The sequence below is a fragment of the Poromitra crassiceps genome (assembly GCF_964638095.1).
Source record: "Poromitra crassiceps genome assembly, chromosome: 10".
Taxonomy (NCBI): domain Eukaryota; kingdom Metazoa; phylum Chordata; class Actinopteri; order Beryciformes; family Melamphaidae; genus Poromitra; species Poromitra crassiceps.
Window position 1 is genome coordinate 37,678,881 of NC_139631.1, and position 17,646 is coordinate 37,696,526.

The window sequence follows — 17,646 nt, forward strand, 5'->3', positions numbered from 1 at the left end:
CTGTCTAGAACATTTTGCAACGTTCTAAACTTGAATGCACCCTATTCCACGATGACGTAATGACGCAGGTTTCGTTTTGAGGACGTCGACGTCGAAGCTGGCTCACACGTGAGTTTTATTCACTGGACTTAAAGATAAACAGAATTGACTTGTGGCCCGTTCATTCATCCGTTCCGTATTCATTCATCATTCACCTGGTTTAATGATAAGACGTGTCCAAATGTTAGCAGTTTGCGGTGGGTGAGAGCTAGCTACCAAACAGAGTTAGCTTACTGTAAATAACGTTAGCGAAGTTCGATATAGTGTGACTGACATTTACACGGCTTTCTCGTTGCATAATACTGAACGGCACTGTGTGTGTTGCAGCTGTTGCTGCGGGCGGCGCAGTAACGTTATGCAGAGCAGGGGGCCATGGCTTGGAAGTCGAGGACTCGCAGTCTACAGGTGTTTGACACGGAGCTGAGTGCTGATACAGTAGAGTGGTGCCCTGTTCCGCCATGCCACAACGTCCTGGCCTGCGGAACCTACCAGCTGCACAAAGCTCCAGATGGGGTGAGTCACTCACTCACTCACTCATTCACTCATTCATTCACATTCACTCACTCGCACTCACCCCCCCCCCCCCTCTCTGACACACACACACACACACACACACACACACACACACACACACACACACACACACACACACACACACACACCAATATTGTGGTAGAAATGTAATTTATCAGAGAGGGGCGATTTGTTTGCAAACAGGCACAATTTTTACAGTACCCAGCAGATGTGTAAAGCAAAATACCCCGGCCAGTGATTCTCCTGCAGTATTAAGGGAGTGGTCCTGCCTCGAGGGGGGAAACCATCTACCTGAGATGAGATCAGTACCAGGTTCCAGCAGATCCTCCAGGCTATTATATCTCCACGCAGAAAATGTGTTTGTCCCTAAAACTAGTGGAAGATAGAAAAATACGGAAGCTGAATGTGCCTGACTGTTGACTGACTATTGTCCCATATCATAATTTGTAGGCAGGGGAAGAGGATGCCACCCCCTGCAGGCGGACGGGGCGTTTGTACCTGTTTGAGTTTCGCCAGGACGGCTGCATGAGCCCACCTCTCACCGAGCTGCAGCGCGTGGACACCCCGGCTATTCTGGATTTGAAGTGGTAAGAATGAGGATTTGATCGGTATGGGTTTCTGACAGCTGATCATCTAAAATTGGCAAATCTCATGACCCCCAAATTCCAAGTAGGCCTGTGTTTCACCCCATTATTTTATCCTTGTACTGAATCATTATTTGATTCTATTAATGATCCATAGCATTTATTTACTTCAACAAGAAAGACTAGCTTTGGTCATGGAGGAAGCTCCAGAGGTGGTTGACATGACTCAACCCAATGAATTGTGGTTAGTGTAGGAGAGATGACAGCTGTTTGCTTCTGCCTCGTTGAACGTTCTGCATATTTCCAGGTGCCACGTGCCTGTGTCAGAGGAGCCACTGCTGGGACTGGCGGCCGCCAGCGGGGAGCTGCGGCTCTACACACTGTCAGACAGTCAGGTGAGGAACAACGCGTCACAGGACACGCCACGCCAAAACGGTCGGTTTAGTGTTCTCTTGTCTATAGACCAGACCTGGGCATTATACGGCCAGGGCGCCAGAACCGGCCCTCATGATGGTTCTGCGTGGCCCGGGAGGTCTCAGATAAATCACAGCATTTTACTTATGAAGCTAAGAAAATTGTCTGTTTTGAGTGATTTTCAACATAATAAATGCTGAAGAATAAGTGCACAGTATGTTTTCTATAATTTAATCTAGTGATAGAATTAGACCACACAATCTGGGTTTCTCATGTGGCCACCCAGGAAAAGAATTGCCCAACCCTGCTATAGACGGTTTTCACGGAATTGTGTTGCTAGGGAACCGTTTGAATCCTAGCTTATTTCCTGTCAGCTGTTGTATTAATAAACACTGCACCAGGAAGTAAGCAAGGGTCAATTTAGAATGTTTATGTTGTCAAGTTGCGTTTACATGGACTTGAGTATCCCGGTTATGAGACTTATCCTGGTTTTGATCATATTCTGGATATGGCGTTTACATGGAAGAGAGAGAAAGCAGGTTATTCATATCCCTGTATACATGATCAGTACTAGTATCCTGGTTACTGATCACTGCATGCTATTTGCGCAGGCGCCTGTGATCTTTACAATACAACCCGGGGTCATTATTATTATTATTATTTTTTTTTGCTTATATTGGGTGCGTGTGACATGACGTCATTCATCTTTTTTGGGCCAAGACGTGGGATTCCCTTGGATTCTGTCTTCATGGTGGAGTGTCCCCGTTTGCGCGCAGCACGCGGCTTTTGCTTTCATTTGAGTCACAACACCTTCGTCCTGTAGTCTGTATACTACAGACTTGAATAGGGCAGCATTTCGATGCTTTCTCCTATCTAAGCTGCCAAGCATTTAATTCTTTCATCGCCGAAAGACAAAACTCGGCAAAACTCCATTTCCTCATCGCTCCAGAAGTGAGACTTTTAAGTCGAATTGCACTGACATTTGCGCGTGAGCCCCTAATCACTGTGAGTATTTCCAGGTAAAACGATTCTGTGCGGGACCTACAGCAGCGAGGTTAGAGAGGAAAATGCCTGGAGTCTGACGGCAGTCTGATGAGGAAGTAATCGTGCGGCACTTCTATACTTTCTAATGTTACTGGACCAAATTGTGATAGTGAAACGGGTCATTTTGTGCGAGCTGTGTTGTGTACGGTAACGGTGTTCACTTCACACTGCTCCGGCAGCTCGGCGAGTCAGCAGCATGGAGCCCTCTCCTCCTCGCTCCTCTCCCAGGCTGTCTGTCACCAGTGCCCTGCTGCACCAGGCAAGCACTTGTCTCTCACTCACAGATTCCCCTCGCGTTGGAGGGTGTTCACGGTGTGTTTTGCGTTGTTTGGTCATGAAATGGAGAAAAAAAATGCCTGCAAGTCTGCTGCCTTTTGGAGATGAACTGAACTGAAGCCGCGCCTGCGCAGGTAGTCTGCTGCGGTCAGAAAGCAGGATAAGGTGTATACATGCAGCAGTATCCTGTGTTCTTTCGGAGTACTCCAGCTAGCATAACCGGCTTTCTCAAAACCGGGATAAGGGCTTATCCAGGTTTCTGAAACCGGGATATGATGTTTACATGCGCAAACACAAAAACGGGATACTCCAAAACCCCGACAATAACCGGGATACTCAAGTCCATGTAAACGCAGTCACTGTCTATAATACCTGGTAGAACATGACTTAAGACTTGTATGAGTCGTACCTGGTAGAACATGACTTAAGACTTGTATGAGTCGTACCTGGTAGAACATCACTTAAGACTTGTATGAGTCGTCTGGAGCCACTATTCAATTTGGCACACATCCAGTACACCAAGCAGTACTTATCTGCTGTTTCAGCAATCCTCTCTCACCAAAATACACAGTGGGGCACGGGCAGTGTTCTAGTACTCCTGGACTCATTTTCAGGACTTGTGGCTCGTCTTGGACTTGATCACTGATGACTCAGACTCGTGCATTCGGACTCAGAAGTTGAAGATGAGGACTCGGATTTGTTAATTGATGAGGACTGTGTTTTTTTGTGTGTTTTTTTAAATAATAGGTCCTAATAATTGGGCATAAGATATTGATAGCCATAGAGACACTGCAGAGCGCGTCATCATTCAGAAACCATGCCCAAAACACCCCCTCCCCCCCCCCCCCCGCAATCCTGGCGTTCTCCTATATATGTCACGTGCATGGTTGTGTGTTGCACACAAAGATCATATATACGGAAGTTGAACACTCCAACTTACTTCGACAGCTAGATCCACATTTTTCTTCTCAACAATTCTGAGACACTGCATGAAATAGGCCACGCCCATCATGGGGGAAAAGCTTCGTTCATTTCCACACACCAGCGTCATTTTCCTTGAATTAAACATACTGTAGCTAAAAGCTGTTGTGCGGTGGGCCGCGCAGACAACAAATGTAAAAAATCGCCAGTTAAAGATTTTTGTACTCCTGAGCAAAACAAGGAAGCCATTGAGAATTGGCGAGAAGAAAAATGTGGATCTAGCTGTCAAGGAAGTAAGTTGGAGTGTTCATCTTCCGTATATACGATCTTTTTGTGCAACACGCAACCATGCACGTGACATAGGAGAACGCCAGGATTGGAGGGGGGGGTTCTGTTTTCCCCCGTCTTGGGCGTGGCTTCTGAATGATGACAATGTTTAATTGTTGATTTCTTACATTTGTTGTCTGCGCAGCCCCACCACACAACAGCTTTTAGCTATGTTTAATTCAAGGAATATGACGCTGGTGTATGAAAGTGAATGGAGCGCTTTCCCCCATGATGGGCGTGGCCTATTTCATGCAGTGTCTCTATATTGAATAGACATTATTCAATTCCGTGCAGGGCAGGCACGTGTGTCCCACCTACATGTGGATTCATGCTCATGTTCAGTAACTCTAGAGTCTAGACTCTGACTCTTCTTTGGTGACTCGGACTCGAACACTGGGGACTCGAGACTCGACTTGGACTCAATACAGTGACTTGACTACAATAACACTGCTTGGAAGATGATGTATTATGTTGAATAAAGTGGCCAGCACCTGCACATACATACATAGCCTGTATTTGACAGTCTGTGTATTTCCTGGACCTGGCTTGACTCTTTAGACTTCCATGTAGTAGTCTGGGCCCTGCTCTCTTATGGATCTGTCTATCCAGTAGGAAGGCCGCCGCAGTCTAAAGGCGCTGAGCAGTTTGGAGGTGGGAGCCGAGCGGTTGGCTTTGTCATTAGATTGGTCGACTGGCAGAGGGGACAGGTAAGGCCATGTTGATTCCATAGAACTGTCATTTGAAGTGAACGTTTGTGCTTGCAAAGATAAAATGGCATTTTGGTGCATTTGCTTCAGCTGGGGGGGGGGGGGGGGGGGGGGGACACATAGACAAGTTGTTATTGTTCTTTAGGGTCAGCTAATGTTGGCCATATCTCCTAGTGCTAGTCTCTTCCGAAGACAAAAACAAGGAAATATAGCCACAAGAGACTTATTTATGCATGTTAGAAACAACACATATGATACTCTAATGTCCCAACTAATGGTCATACAACCACAATGGGTAACGTGTACTGTACATGGGATGATGGGAGCAACAGTGGGTGTGACATCATCATATCCATCATATTGAAGGGTGGCATATCACTTTTTTTTTTAATAAAAGGCAAATATTGGCACAACATTATTATGGATATATAACCATAGTTTACAGTCAGGTTTTCTAAATGAATAATACATCAAAATGAGCAAGAATCCTCGCTGCTGATGATGATGATGATGACGACGATGATGACATTAATTGGATGGTGGAGCTCTCAGTACAACATCTGTATCATGTCTCCATGCTCCTGTGTGCAGCAGTGATGTGCGGGTGGTGTGCAGCGACTCGGCAGGCTGCGTCAACGTGCTCTCCCTGGGTGAAGGCGGCCTGTCGGCCACCTCACAGTGGAAGGCCCACGACTTCGAGGCCTGGATCTCAGCCTTCTCCTACTGGGACACGCAGCTGGTTTACTCTGGTGACACTTTTTCAGACACATAAATGTCCCTTTTTTACTAGCGTCACTGATTGATATACAGGCAGTGACACACTACATGTATATTAGATTGATATACAGGCAGTGACACACTACATGTATATTAGATTGATATACAGGCAGTGACACACTACATGTATATTAGATTGATATACAGTCAGTGACACACTACATGTATATTAGCCACGTCGTGAAGAGCTTGTATATTTCCTCCCCAAATGTCCCGGTCGTTGCTCCACCCCCTCTGCCGATCTGGTGAGAGTTGTAGACTAGCACATGCTTCCTCCAATACATGTGCAGTCGCCAGCCGCTTCTTTTCACCTGACGGCGAGGGGTTTCACCGGCAGATCGTAGCGCGTGGGAGGATCACGCTACCCCCCCCCCCCCCCCCCCCCCCTTCCTTTCTGCGCCGACACGCAGAGAGATCTCATTGATCTCAAATGCCTCTGCCGCTGTGAAACGACAACAATGCTAGCTCGTTGCTACACGTTACTACACACTGCGTGACTTGATTGACTGTCGGTCACGTCCGCTCCGTTTTGATTGGGTAAAGCGCAGCATGCGAGCCTGCATCCTACGAGCCTGCATCCTACGAGCCTGCCCCCTACGAGCCTGCCCCCTACGAGCCTGCCCCCTACGAGCTCTGTTTGGCTTTTCACAGAGCTTTGCCGACTCGCAGATGCCGACTCGCAGATTTTCGATGCGAGTGGAAAGTCTGTCTCGAGAGATGACATTGACAGTAGTAAAGGCCTCGTCTCGCTTGTTCCAGATACACGCTAGTGTCTGAGTGACGTACATCCTGCTTCCATAGTTTGTGAGCTCACGATGGCTCGTCTGCATGTGTGTCTGACTGTGTGGTCATCTGCACCAGGTGGAGATGACTGCAAACTGAAGGGTTGGGACCTCAGGGTCGGCCCCTCCTCCCCCACTTTCACCAGTAAGAGGTGAGAGTTGTCCTGTTCTTAGTGTGCTCAACATGCATTTGCAATATCCCACCTTGGCAAAGCAGAAAACCAAGTAGTAATATAATCTAATCTAATCTAATCTAATATAATCTAATCTAATAATAATGTTCTACAAATCATTTGTTTTGAAGGCACTCGATGGGCGTGTGCAGTATCCACAGTAACCCACATCGGGAGCACATCCTGGCTACAGGGAGGTAAATATACTGTCGTTGGCATGGTGCAAGAATCCATGCCGGGTTTCCCCAAAGCATGTCAACATCAATGTATACATCATGTATACACCTTCATCGCACTATGACGTCCTATCAGACTTTTCGCAGCATTTTGCTTGATGATGCATGTTCTAGCTCAATGGGTTCCCTAATGGAGTGCCTTGAGGCAAGTCCAGGTGTGCCTTGAGACAAGTCCAGGTGTGCCTTGAGACAAGTCCAGGTGTGCCTTGAGGCAAGTCCAGGTGTGCCTTGAGACAAGTCCAGGTGTGCCTTGAGACAAGTCCAGGTGTGCCTTGAGACAAGTCCAGGTGTGCCTTGAGGCAAGTCCAGGTGTGCCTTGAGACAAGTCCAGGTGTGCCTTGAGACAAGTCCAGGTGTGCCTTGAGACAAGTCCAGGTGTCCCTTGAGGCAAGTCCAGGTGTGCCTTGAGACAAGTCCAGGTGTGCCTTGAGACAAGTCCAGGTGTGCCTTGAGACAAGTCCAGGTGTGCCTTGAGACAAGTCCAGGTGTGCCTTGAGGCAAGTCCAGGTGTGCCTTGAGACAAGTCCAGGTGTGCCTTGAGACAAGTCCAGGTGTGCCTTGAGACAAGTCCAGGTGTGCCTTGAGACAAGTCCAGGTGTGCCTTGAGACAAGTCCAGGTGTGCCTTGAGACAAGTCCAGGTGTCCCTTGAGGCAAGTCCAGGTGTGCCTTGAGACAAGTCCAGGTGTGCCTTGAGACAAGTCCAGGTGTGCCTTGAGACAAGTCCAGGTGTGCCTTGAGACAAGTCCAGGTGTGCCTTGAGGCAAGTCCAGGAGTGCCTTGAGACAAGTCCAGGTGTGCCTTGATGCAAGTCCAGGAGTGCCTTGAGGCAAGTCCAGGTGTGCCTTGAGGCAAGTCCAGGTGTGCCTTGAGACAAGTCCAGGTGTGCCTTGAGGCAAGTCCAGGTGTGCCTTGAGACAAGTCCAGGTGTGCCTTGAGACAAGTCCAGGTGTGCCTTGAGACAAGTCCAGGTGTGCCTTGAGACAAGTCCAGGTGTGCCTTGAGACAAGTCCAGGTGTGCCTTGAGGCAAGTCCAGGAGTGCCTTGAGACAAGTCCAGGTGTGCCTTGAGGCAAGTCCAGGAGTGCCTTGAGGCAAGTCCAGGTGTGCCTTGAGGCAAGTCCAGGTGTGCCTTGAGGCAAGTCCAGGAGTGCCTTGAGACAAGTCCAGGAGTGCCTTGAGGCAAGTCCAGGTGTGCCTTGAGGCAAGTCCAGGAGTGCCTTGAGACAAGTCCAGGAGTGCCTTGAGACAAGTCCAGGTGTGCCTTGAGACAAGTCCAGGTGTGCCTTGAGGCAAGTCCAGGAGTGCCTTGAGACAAGTCCAGGTGTGCCTTGAGACAAGTCCAGGTGTGCCTTGAGGCAAGTCCAGGTGTGCCTTGAGACAAGTCCAGGAGTGCCTTGAGACAAGTCCAGGTGTGCCTTGAGACAAGTCCAGGTGTGCCTTGAGACAAGTCCAGGTGTGCCTTGAGACAAGTCCAGGTGTGCCTTGAGACAAGTCCAGGTGTGCCTTGAGGCAAGTCCAGGTGTGCCTTGAGACAAGTCCAGGAGTGCCTTGAGACAAGTCCAGGTGTGCCTTGAGACAAGTCCAGGAGTGCCTTGAGGCAAGTCCAGGTGTGCCTTGAGGCAAGTCCAGGTGTGCCTTGAGGCAAGTCCAGGAGTGCCTTGAGACAAGTCCAGGTGTGCCTTGAGACAAGTCCAGGTGTGCCTTGAGGCAAGTCCAGGAGTGCCTTGAGACAAGTCCAGGTGTGCCTTGAGACAAGTCCAGGTGTGCCTTGAGGCAAGTCCAGGTGTGCCTTGAGACAAGTCCAGGAGTGCCTTGAGACAAGTCCAGGTGTGCCTTGAGACAAGTCCAGGTGTGCCTTGAGACAAGTCCAGGTGTGCCTTGAGACAAGTCCAGGTGTGCCTTGAGGCAAGTCCAGGTGTGCCTTGAGACAAGTCCAGGTGTGCCTTGAGACAAGTCCAGGTGTGCCTTGAGACAAGTCCAGGTGTGCCTTGAGACAAGTCCAGGTGTGCCTTGAGACAAGTCCAGGTGTGCCTTGAGACCAGTCCAGGTGTGCCTTGAGACAAGTCCAGGTGTGCCTTGAGACAAGTCCAGGTGTGCCTTGAGGCAAGTCCAGGAGTGCCTTGAGACAAGTCCAGGTGTGCCTTGAGGCAAGTCCAGGTGTGCCTTGAGGCAAGTCCAGGTGTGCCTTGAGACAAGTCCAGGTGTGCCTTGAGGCAAGTCCAGGAGTGTCTTGGGATTTTGTGACAACTATACATTATTATTGCAATATAGCCTACTACAACTATACAAATTGGTGTGTTGCTGCTTTGATGTTGTAATTTTAATAAGTTTCAAATGAATTCCTGAATTATTTTGTTAATAAATATTTCACAACTAATATAGTTGTTTGTCAAATGTTTAGAGTGATAACACATGTTATGGAGGCTATTTTGCACAGATATATAGGTGTGCCTATTTTGTCTTGCCCTTTTATTTGGTGTGCTGTGCCTCGGTCACCAAAAGCTTGAGAACCACTGCTCTAGCTTCCAGCGAGTGTTGCCGTTGCGCAACTTGTTTACAGAAGAAAAGATGGCTGCCACCGGTAAAAAGAAGTCCCAACATCTTGTCTCTAACATGGTAGAAACATGACAGAAAGGCTTTCAGGTTAAATTCAGGAAACTCCGACGTCATGTGGGCGTGTCTTCAGTCATGTAAACAGGAATATGAATGGAATATTCTGTGTAAACACCTTAATCAAAATATATTTAGAATAAGGCTAAAGGCCTAAACATGGTCGTCCGTCAGAGCCTCGCCCCGCCCTCCCCATATGACGGCGGGTGGAGCGCCGTCCTACGGGGAGGGGGCCCCGTCGGCTGACGGGGGCTGCTCGAAAATGTGACTTCACGGCGACGATACGTGCGTGACGTCAGCTGCAGGGGAGTTGTGATTGGCCGTTGCCCTGGCTTATCATCGTAAAGTCGCATTTCAAAGCATGATGTTAGATTATAACGAACTAGTTGTGTGGCTTAGCCTTCCCAAATGTTGAGGGTCGTTTTTTAGAATTTAATACATAGAATTGGGAACGTTACATTCAATTTCATTCAGACTGCCTGGGACACAATCTCCGCCATTTTCACACGGAGCTTCCACAGGAGGGAGGGAGGGAGGGCGTAGTAGCGTCCGAGCATGTAGGGCTAGCTGGCGCCGGCAGACGGCGAGACGGCTCCAATTCGAGGCGGACGGACGACCATGTTTAGGCCTTAATAGAGAGCCAAAGTGAAACGTCACTTCCTGCTTTCTCCCTGTACCAGCGCTGTGAAAAATATGAATGGCGGTGGACGGAGAATAAGGTTACTTTTTTGATCCCGTTTGAATTGTGCCACGGGGTGCCAACGTTAATTTGGTCAATTTAAAACAACTTTGCATGTCAAGAAAGTCACAGTTTGTCGTCAAACTGAAACGTAGGGGTTAGTTTTGTATAAAAACTACATAGCTTGTGGAAGCTCGTGGCATGTCGCCGGTCTTCAGCTTTGCCGGTAGAGAAAGTGACGTCCCTTACGCGACAGTGCATGTAGTCTCTCTGATTTATAACTTCTAGTGCAACAGTTTGGCGACAAACTGCGACTTTCTTGACATGCAAAGTTACGTTTTAAATTGACAAAAATAGCGTTCGCACCCCGTGGCACAATTCAAACAGGATCAAAAAAGTAACCTTATTCTCCGTCCACCGCCATTCAGATTTTTCGCAGCGCTGGTACCGGGAGAAAGCAGGAAGTGACGTTTCACTTTGGCTCTCTATAGTCAGATTATTGCAGTCCATGTAAACGTAGTGGTTGAGATGCATTTGGTAACCCCTTGTGAAATAGTGAGACTGACTGGGGACGTCCTTCCTCAGCTACGACGAGCAGGTGCTGCTGTGGGATGGCAGGAACATGCGGCAGCCCCTCAGCGAGAGCGCCCTGGGCGGCGGAGTTTGGAGGCTGAAGTGGCATCCCACCCACCAGCACCTCCTGCTGGCCGCCTGCATGCACAACGACTTCCATATCCTGCACTGCCAGCAAGCCCTAGGTGAGTACGAGGGACCAACCCCCCAGGTTTTCTTAGAGGACATTCACACCAAAAGCGTATTTTTCAGTCAGAACGCTATGAAAATCATGTCGAGGGCGCTTCCATTGTGCACAAAACACAGCGCACGCAGCATTTTTTTTGCACTTCGTTTTATTTTCCCCTGCAGTCGCGTGCACTAAAGTTGAGCACACAACGACCACACGGACGGTAGCCAGCTGGTTTTGTCTGTTTGATGTTGTTCACTGTCAACATAAAAGCCAGATTATTGCCAATTCTGGCAGCAGCGAGGTAGAGGATCCCTCTGGGAGGAGAAAATGTAGGAGTAAAATGACGAGCAACACGCTTTTCCTCCAAATGTTCAACTTTTTCAGCTTTAAAACGCCCAGAGCGCTCCGCCAAAAAGACGAGACGCCACCAGCGTTTAAACGCCAGGTGCGTTCCTTGAAAGAGGAGCACGTCTAGCGCATCCTTACATAGAGAATTAATTGCAGAAAGACGCTGGCAGCTCCAAAAACGCTTTTGGTTTGAATGTCCCCTTAAACATCTATCAACCCTGTCAAACAAAATGTTATGGTCATTTTGTGCTATACTATCGGGATAGTATAGCTGCCCCTTTAAATCACCCAGAAACATGCTGTGCATTGTGTAGTATAGTTTAATACTTAGTATTCACCTCCGTGGGCTGTAGTATTTGAAGCATGCTGTTACTTTCCTGTCCTCCACCAGAGGGCAGCGGAGGAGCGTGTCCCACCCTAGCCTCCTACATCCTCCACAACTCCCTGGCTTACGGAGCCGACTGGTCCCGGCTGTCCCTGGAGGAGCCTCCCCCCCGCTCCCCTCCTCCAACTGTGGCACCAAAGAGAAGCCTGGCCGAGAGCGGGGGCCACCTGAGGATTCAGTACGAATCTCCCACCGGCAGCTTCGACACGTCGCTGGAGGATGACGCGGGGCGCTACATCCCCGAGGGCGCCGCGCCCCCGGCCCCCGCGGCGGCCCCGCCCCCCGACGTAGACACGCCCTCGCTGTCCTGTCTGCTCGCCAGCTGCTCTTTCTACGACCACATGCTGCACGTGTGGCGCTGGGACTGGACTCCCGAGGAGCCTCAACCCGACCGGGGGCCTAAAGGCCAGGGTGACGCTGACCAGGTGGGAGCACTGGCTAAGTTGACACTGTAGAAAGTATCTTCCACAAAAAAAACGATCAAGTCTACAGAAGGAAAGCAGAATGTATGGCCTCACCAGAACCAAGGGCACAATATATTTAATGCGTAGCCTCAGATCTGGAGGTAAATGTATTTTTCTGTTCCAAAGTTTTAAGACAAAGGGTGATCACGCATTACGATCAGGGCCCCTGAACTTCGGAACAATCTACAGAGTGGAGGAGATGCAATAAGCAAACTGTATTGTCCTTAAGACAAAACTGTAACTTACTGTTATAAACTTGCATCCAACTGACAGAATTATTTTTGCTGTAGCAGTATTGTTCATTTGTTAGTCAAGTATGGTTTCTAAATTTTGCTGAGTCCACCAAGATCTGGGCAACCATTCCACAATGCATCCTCCCTTTATTATGGCCGATTGGTTTTTGTTATTTTTAATCTTGCAGCTCTTTGCAGCGCAAACAAAAAAAATACCAGCACCAAACTGTAACATCTGATGTAAGTACCTTTTATAGTCATGTGCGAATGTGATATTAAACACTAAGACTGTTCACTCTGTAGTACTTCATTGATCCTCATAGGGCCCCTGGAGTCGAGGGGGATTCATCGTCTTGCTCAAGGACACTTCAGCAGGGTGGACGCTGGCTGACAGGTGCTCTGAACCCTGGGTCGTGTTCACTTCACGCCGGACAAAATGTCTATATTTAAATGGCAACGGTGGTGCGTTGAACACCCTGTGGTGCTACGCAAGCATTGCAACTGTTGGGTCCATTGTGCACAGCGTCGCTGCTGATTGGGTAACTCCTGACACACCCACCAAACGAGAAACGACATACCTCAAAGCCTGTTGCACACCGTTTCGAGGAAACGTGAATATGCTGCTGGCTTTACGCCTCCCCCTCTAGTTCTACTGTACATCTTATTTTCCCATTTGGACACATTTTTCAATAGGTCCCCGGATCCTTAGCTACAGTAATGGTAATTTTTGATGGCCTTTTTTTGCACATTAGAACATGCAAGTTGTTTAGGCTGAACACATCAAGACTACATTTTCTTTCAGGTTGCATTTGTGGCACTTTTTGATCAAATTGTCATTGGCAAGGGCTAAGTGTCATGGTTAATTTCACTGTGATTAACTAGAAATGAACCCCGAGAGAGCCCTATTCTAATCCTAGGTTTCACTCTCACCAACCATTATTATCTCCATGTACATTTCAGACATGAATTCAAAACTGTCAAGACCTTTATCTGCTCTGACTAGCCAACAGAAAAATCAATACAACCATGTGTTAAAATTTTATTTGATTTTTATTTATTTTTTTACAAAATGCTTTAACCCTCCTTGTCGGACATTTCATGATTTGTCTGCAGGCTTCGGGTCCATTGTGTATGCCGAATCTTGCCGATAACTTTCCTTGTTAATGTAACTAGGTCGTGTATCTTTAACGCACAAAGTTCTTGGGGTATAATTTGAAGAGCTTTCCCTCCTGTGTGGGCTCAAACCCATATTTCTCCAGCTGCTCCTTGTTGAATGTGCCCTCGTCAAAGTCTTTCTGTATCTGAGGGGCCACGACCTCAGAGAACAGGCTGTCAGCGGTGAGCGGAGGCTCGTTGCCTCTGGGGGTGCGATACGACACATAGGGTCGGAGTTTGAATCCCTCCAGGTTAGGCACCACAAACTCGGGGATCATGACCCGTATGGACACAAACTTTCTGCTGGAGAGCCTCAGTCCGGTGGGCCTTGCGGTCCGGCCCGGGTTGTGAGTCCTTGAGCCTCGCTTGCTGGTGAATTCAGACATTCGGTCTGCTCCTCTTATCAGGCCCCTCACCAGCCTTGATAATACACCCATGGTGTCAGAGCGCAGAACACCTGTGGAGAAGAAAACATTGTTGTAGACATTTCTTTTAACGAATAGACTCAAGACAGAAATGACAAATGCTCCCGACTACCCATTTGCATTTCAGCAGCTCTCAAAGTTGGTCAAAAATAAGACTGCAGGATATCCGCTTAAATAAGGCAGGTATCCGCTCATTTCATTTCCCCACCGCCGTGCCCCCTGTGCAGTCGCTTAATAGCTCCGACTGGAAAACAAACTAGAATCCTAGCTAGCTGCCGAGCAGAAATGGAAAATTGGACGAGATAAATATATTTTTTTATACATTTGTTTTCATTAATGTGTGATTAATGTGTGATTGGTCGAATACTTCCTTCCAGTCTGAAGTGGGGGTTTTTTTGTTTGGAAGATGACAACTTCCTCTGTCCAAATTTGAACTGTCTCTGGAGCATTCCAACATTGTGTAAGAGAGACTGATCCATGAATAATATGTTTACGTTAATCCTGTGACTGCATACAGACTCAGAGAATATCAGGACTTGGTGTAGTTCCTAGTACAAAGTTTTATTTTTATCATCTGTATATGTTGATATCGTTTAGTTATTCGGAGACATTGGGGGAAATTAGTCTGCATTAGCGTGAATCATGCGTCAGTCATTTGTATTATTATTTTTTATTATGGTGTTCCCGAGGCAAACAACATAAATCAGTTAGCGTAGGCATAACGTTAATTCCATTTTCATAAACGACCGATGTTTTTGCCTTTATTTCTGTGAAACTACACATTTATATATCGCTAATTAAGATTTATGTCAGCCCACGGTTGTAACGCTGTTAGCTAGCTAGCTAGCTCACAAACAAATAGTAAGCCGGTTTACGTTCCCATTACTATTTACTTACACTAAACCGAGAGAGCAACATCTCAGCATGACATTTATTTAAAGTTCTGTTGTGAAAATTATTCAACGCTGTCCATCAGCATCAGTAAACACAGAAATCGATTATCTCACCTTGAGCACAACTGACAGTCCCCTAACAGCAACATGAACAGCAAGCGCAGCGTATGACTATCCAGTTAAATGTTTGGTGATTGGCCACAACGCACCACCTTTGACCAATTGAAATGCAAGATACTAGCAGTTATTGAGCTGTGTCAAGTTACACGAGTTAGCCTGAAAAATACCAGAAGTCAGGTGATTGTGCCTTCAAAATTAAAGCGAAAATTATTTGTCACTTTAGAAAAAGGAATAATTGTGTGCACAGTAAAACAAAGGCGCACTAATTGTCCCTGGAACATTTAAATATTACATGTTGAGTACACTATAGCTTCTTTACATTACTTTGTACATTAAAAATAACACAGTGTTTTATTTTGACAGTTATGACAGGACGTCTAGATTGTTTATTTTGACAGTCTTGACACTAGTGACAGCAAGACATGTATTGTACACAAAAACTTTGACACAATAAAGGTAGCTACGTGAGAAAAGTGCTGCGTCGAATAAGACAAAGTAGGTTATGTTTATTCGTTTGTATTTGCAATCGACTCTGTCAGCGTAAGCTTATTTGTTCAATCGTTTGCTTGCAACGAAGAATGTCCAAGTCGTACGATTATAGCGGATCGCTTCCACGGACGAAGAGCCGTCAGGTTTGATTTCGTGGACAACACACAATCCTCAATGTGTCAGACAGCTAATTTGATCATATAAAATGAAAAGGTGGCATTCTATGCCGCTTGTCCATTGAAATATCTAAGCTTCAAAACCGTGCATTATGCATTTATAAGTATTTTACCCGGTCAGTAGGGAAAGTGCAGCCCCCATGCGTGCCCCGTACTCACACCAAACTCCACCCAAAAAGCTTGCAGTTTAATGTTGGCGTGATCAACTGCAAGCACAACCTCGTATAAATATAATGCCTTTTAGACTAATGATCAGAATCGATTCTTCAATTCTGTGTACATCGAATTTTAACATACATGTAACATTTCAACTTTTCCAAATTGGTTCTAGGCTATTCCCAATCCCAATCGTCTTCTTGAGAGCGAGCAATTGTAAAAGTTGACTTTTTTATCAAAATAAAGTACTGCTCGTTGGGTCGTTTATTATCGACAGAATTTACCAGAAGTCTGTGGCAATTTGTAAAATATATTAAATCATGTTAGGCTATGCCAGACATTTTCTTTTGCCGATAAGAAAGGCTCTATAGTAAACTGGTAGATTTATGAATGGAGTTTGGCGGCATAACGCCTAACGGTGCTAAAAAGTAATCATAGCCGAATGAAAGTGTCCTTCCAACTTGCGCGTTTGTAGAACAAACTATAGGCCTGCAGGTGTTCATAGAGTAAAAATGAATGTACCGTTTTTTACGGGGTTGTGATTTTCTCCTTGCAAATGGGAGAGCTCACCGAGTGTGTATTATGAGCGAACCAGAGGAGTGTCTGGTTACAAACATTGAGCCTGTGACCTGGTTTTCTTTAGAGCTGTGTAGTGATCTTTGACCCAGATTTCTCAAACTGTGCAAGTCAGCGGGTCGAGTAAGACAATAGTCAATCAATAACACTCAATTACATGTATTAATATTTATTTATTTTGACATGGTATAACTTCGGATAAAAGTATTGACCAAATGACATGTCATAAAATCAAAAAGTTTGCCTACATGAAATGCTGCCCTTTTATATTATTTCTTATCAAATGTGATAATAATAATAATAATAATAATAATAAATAGAGCACTTTTCAAATGTTACAAAATGTTTCACAATGGCAGCAAAATAAAACAAAGTCATAAAATAATCAGGTTTGGCCTATGTTCCTTCCCGCCCCTTTTCTTGTTTGACTTATATAATCATTATCAGAAGTGATTACGTTTCTACTCCGCCCTAGAGATTGCTTAGCTTTGTTGTTGCATTATTATTATCATCAGGCATGGAAGACAAGGATGATGAGGAGAGCTGCAGTATATACCCGGTATCGGTATGTTATTCCTCTACTCCATCACAAATCATTATCTGACTGCACTACACTGTATATACGCGTAATGTTATTCCTCTACTCAATCACAAATCATTATCTGACTGCACTGCACTGTATACCCGGAATGTTATTCCTCTACTCAATCACAAATCATGATCTGACTGCATTGCACTGCACTGTATATACCCGGAATGTTATTCCTCTACTCAATCCCAAATCATCATCTGACTGCACTGCACTGCACTGTATATACCCGGAATGTTATTCCTCTATTCAATCACAAATCATGATCTGACTGCACTGTATATACCCGGAATGTTATTCCTCTACTCAATCACAAATCATGATCTGACTGCACTGTATATACCCGGAATGTTATTCCTCTACTCAATCACAAATCATTATCCGACTGCACTGCATTGTATATACCCGGAATGTTATTCCTCTACTCAATCACAAATCATTATCTGACTGCACTGCACTGTATATACCCGGAATGTTATTGTTATAAATGCAGCATCACTGTGAATTGTTTGAACTTGTGATTTAAGGCCAGTGTTTATGCTGATTGTAGCACGACACAAGTACATTGTTACTACAACAATAGGATAACCAGTACTACTTGGATGTGCGTTTCCCTATGAAATACATGACGCATGCACTCAACAGATTCTGTAATGTCACGTAAAGTCCTTTATGTGTTCATCTAATCATCAGGCCTGTTTATAAATAGATAGGAGATAGGAGTTGTTAGCTTTATAGCACTTTTTCTTGGATGAAATATCAAAGAAACAGATGACAGCTAGGTTGTTT

The 17,646-nt window shown here is 46.2% G+C and overlaps 3 protein-coding genes across 7 annotated transcripts in view; 2 read left to right on the forward strand and 1 right to left on the reverse strand.

The window, feature by feature from the left end:
• The first annotated feature begins 90 nt into the window (after positions 1-90).
• dph7 (diphthamide biosynthesis 7) lies at positions 91-12,565 on the forward strand. 5 transcript variants are annotated; one of them, XM_083644393.1, is made up of 10 exons: positions 91-108; positions 367-552; positions 1,024-1,160; positions 1,465-1,552; positions 4,752-4,846; positions 5,438-5,595; positions 6,425-6,557; positions 6,710-6,775; positions 10,689-10,861; positions 11,588-12,565. In XM_083644393.1, exons 2-10 carry the CDS (start codon positions 412-414, stop codon positions 12,034-12,036), a joined length of 1,440 nt encoding a protein of 479 aa, XP_083500519.1. In that variant the 5' UTR covers positions 91-108; positions 367-411; the 3' UTR covers positions 12,037-12,565. The 5 variants fall into 5 exon arrangements, with proteins under 5 accessions (XP_083500519.1, XP_083500523.1, XP_083500522.1 ...); XM_083644397.1 differs by having other exon boundaries at positions 6,485-6,557; XM_083644396.1 differs by having other exon boundaries at positions 5,441-5,595.
• Positions 12,566-13,316: 751 nt separating this feature from the next.
• Positions 13,317-14,911, reverse strand: mrpl41 (mitochondrial ribosomal protein L41). The gene is made up of 2 exons (XM_083644473.1): positions 14,866-14,911; positions 13,317-13,890 (listed from the first exon to the last, which is right to left on the reverse strand). Exon 2 carries the CDS (start codon positions 13,868-13,870, stop codon positions 13,463-13,465), a length of 408 nt encoding a protein of 135 aa, XP_083500599.1. The 5' UTR covers positions 13,871-13,890; positions 14,866-14,911; the 3' UTR covers positions 13,317-13,462.
• A 1,874-nt stretch (positions 14,912-16,785) lies between these two features.
• pnpla7b (patatin-like phospholipase domain containing 7b) overlaps positions 16,786-17,646 on the forward strand; it is a gene marked incomplete at both ends in the record, with an annotated part of 55,712 nt that continues 54,851 nt past the window's right edge. The window contains one exon of the mRNA XM_083645425.1: positions 16,786-16,827. Within this exon, the coding sequence (XP_083501551.1) occupies positions 16,786-16,827 (42 nt within the window). The remainder of the gene's footprint in view (positions 16,828-17,646) is intronic.

Coding starts and splice junctions, on each gene's coding strand:
- dph7 (XM_083644393.1), top strand. CDS start 412: ATGGCTTGGAAGTCGAGGACTCGCAGTCTACAGGTGTTTGACACGGAG. Junction 553..1,023: donor TGCACAAAGCTCCAGATGGG/GTGAGTCACTCA, acceptor CATAATTTGTAG/GCAGGGGAAGAGGATGCCAC. Junction 10,862..11,587: donor GCACTGCCAGCAAGCCCTAG/GTGAGTACGAGG, acceptor GTCCTCCACCAG/AGGGCAGCGGAGGAGCGTGT.
- mrpl41 (XM_083644473.1), bottom strand. CDS start 13,870: ATGGGTGTATTATCAAGGCTGGTGAGGGGCCTGATAAGAGGAGCAGAC.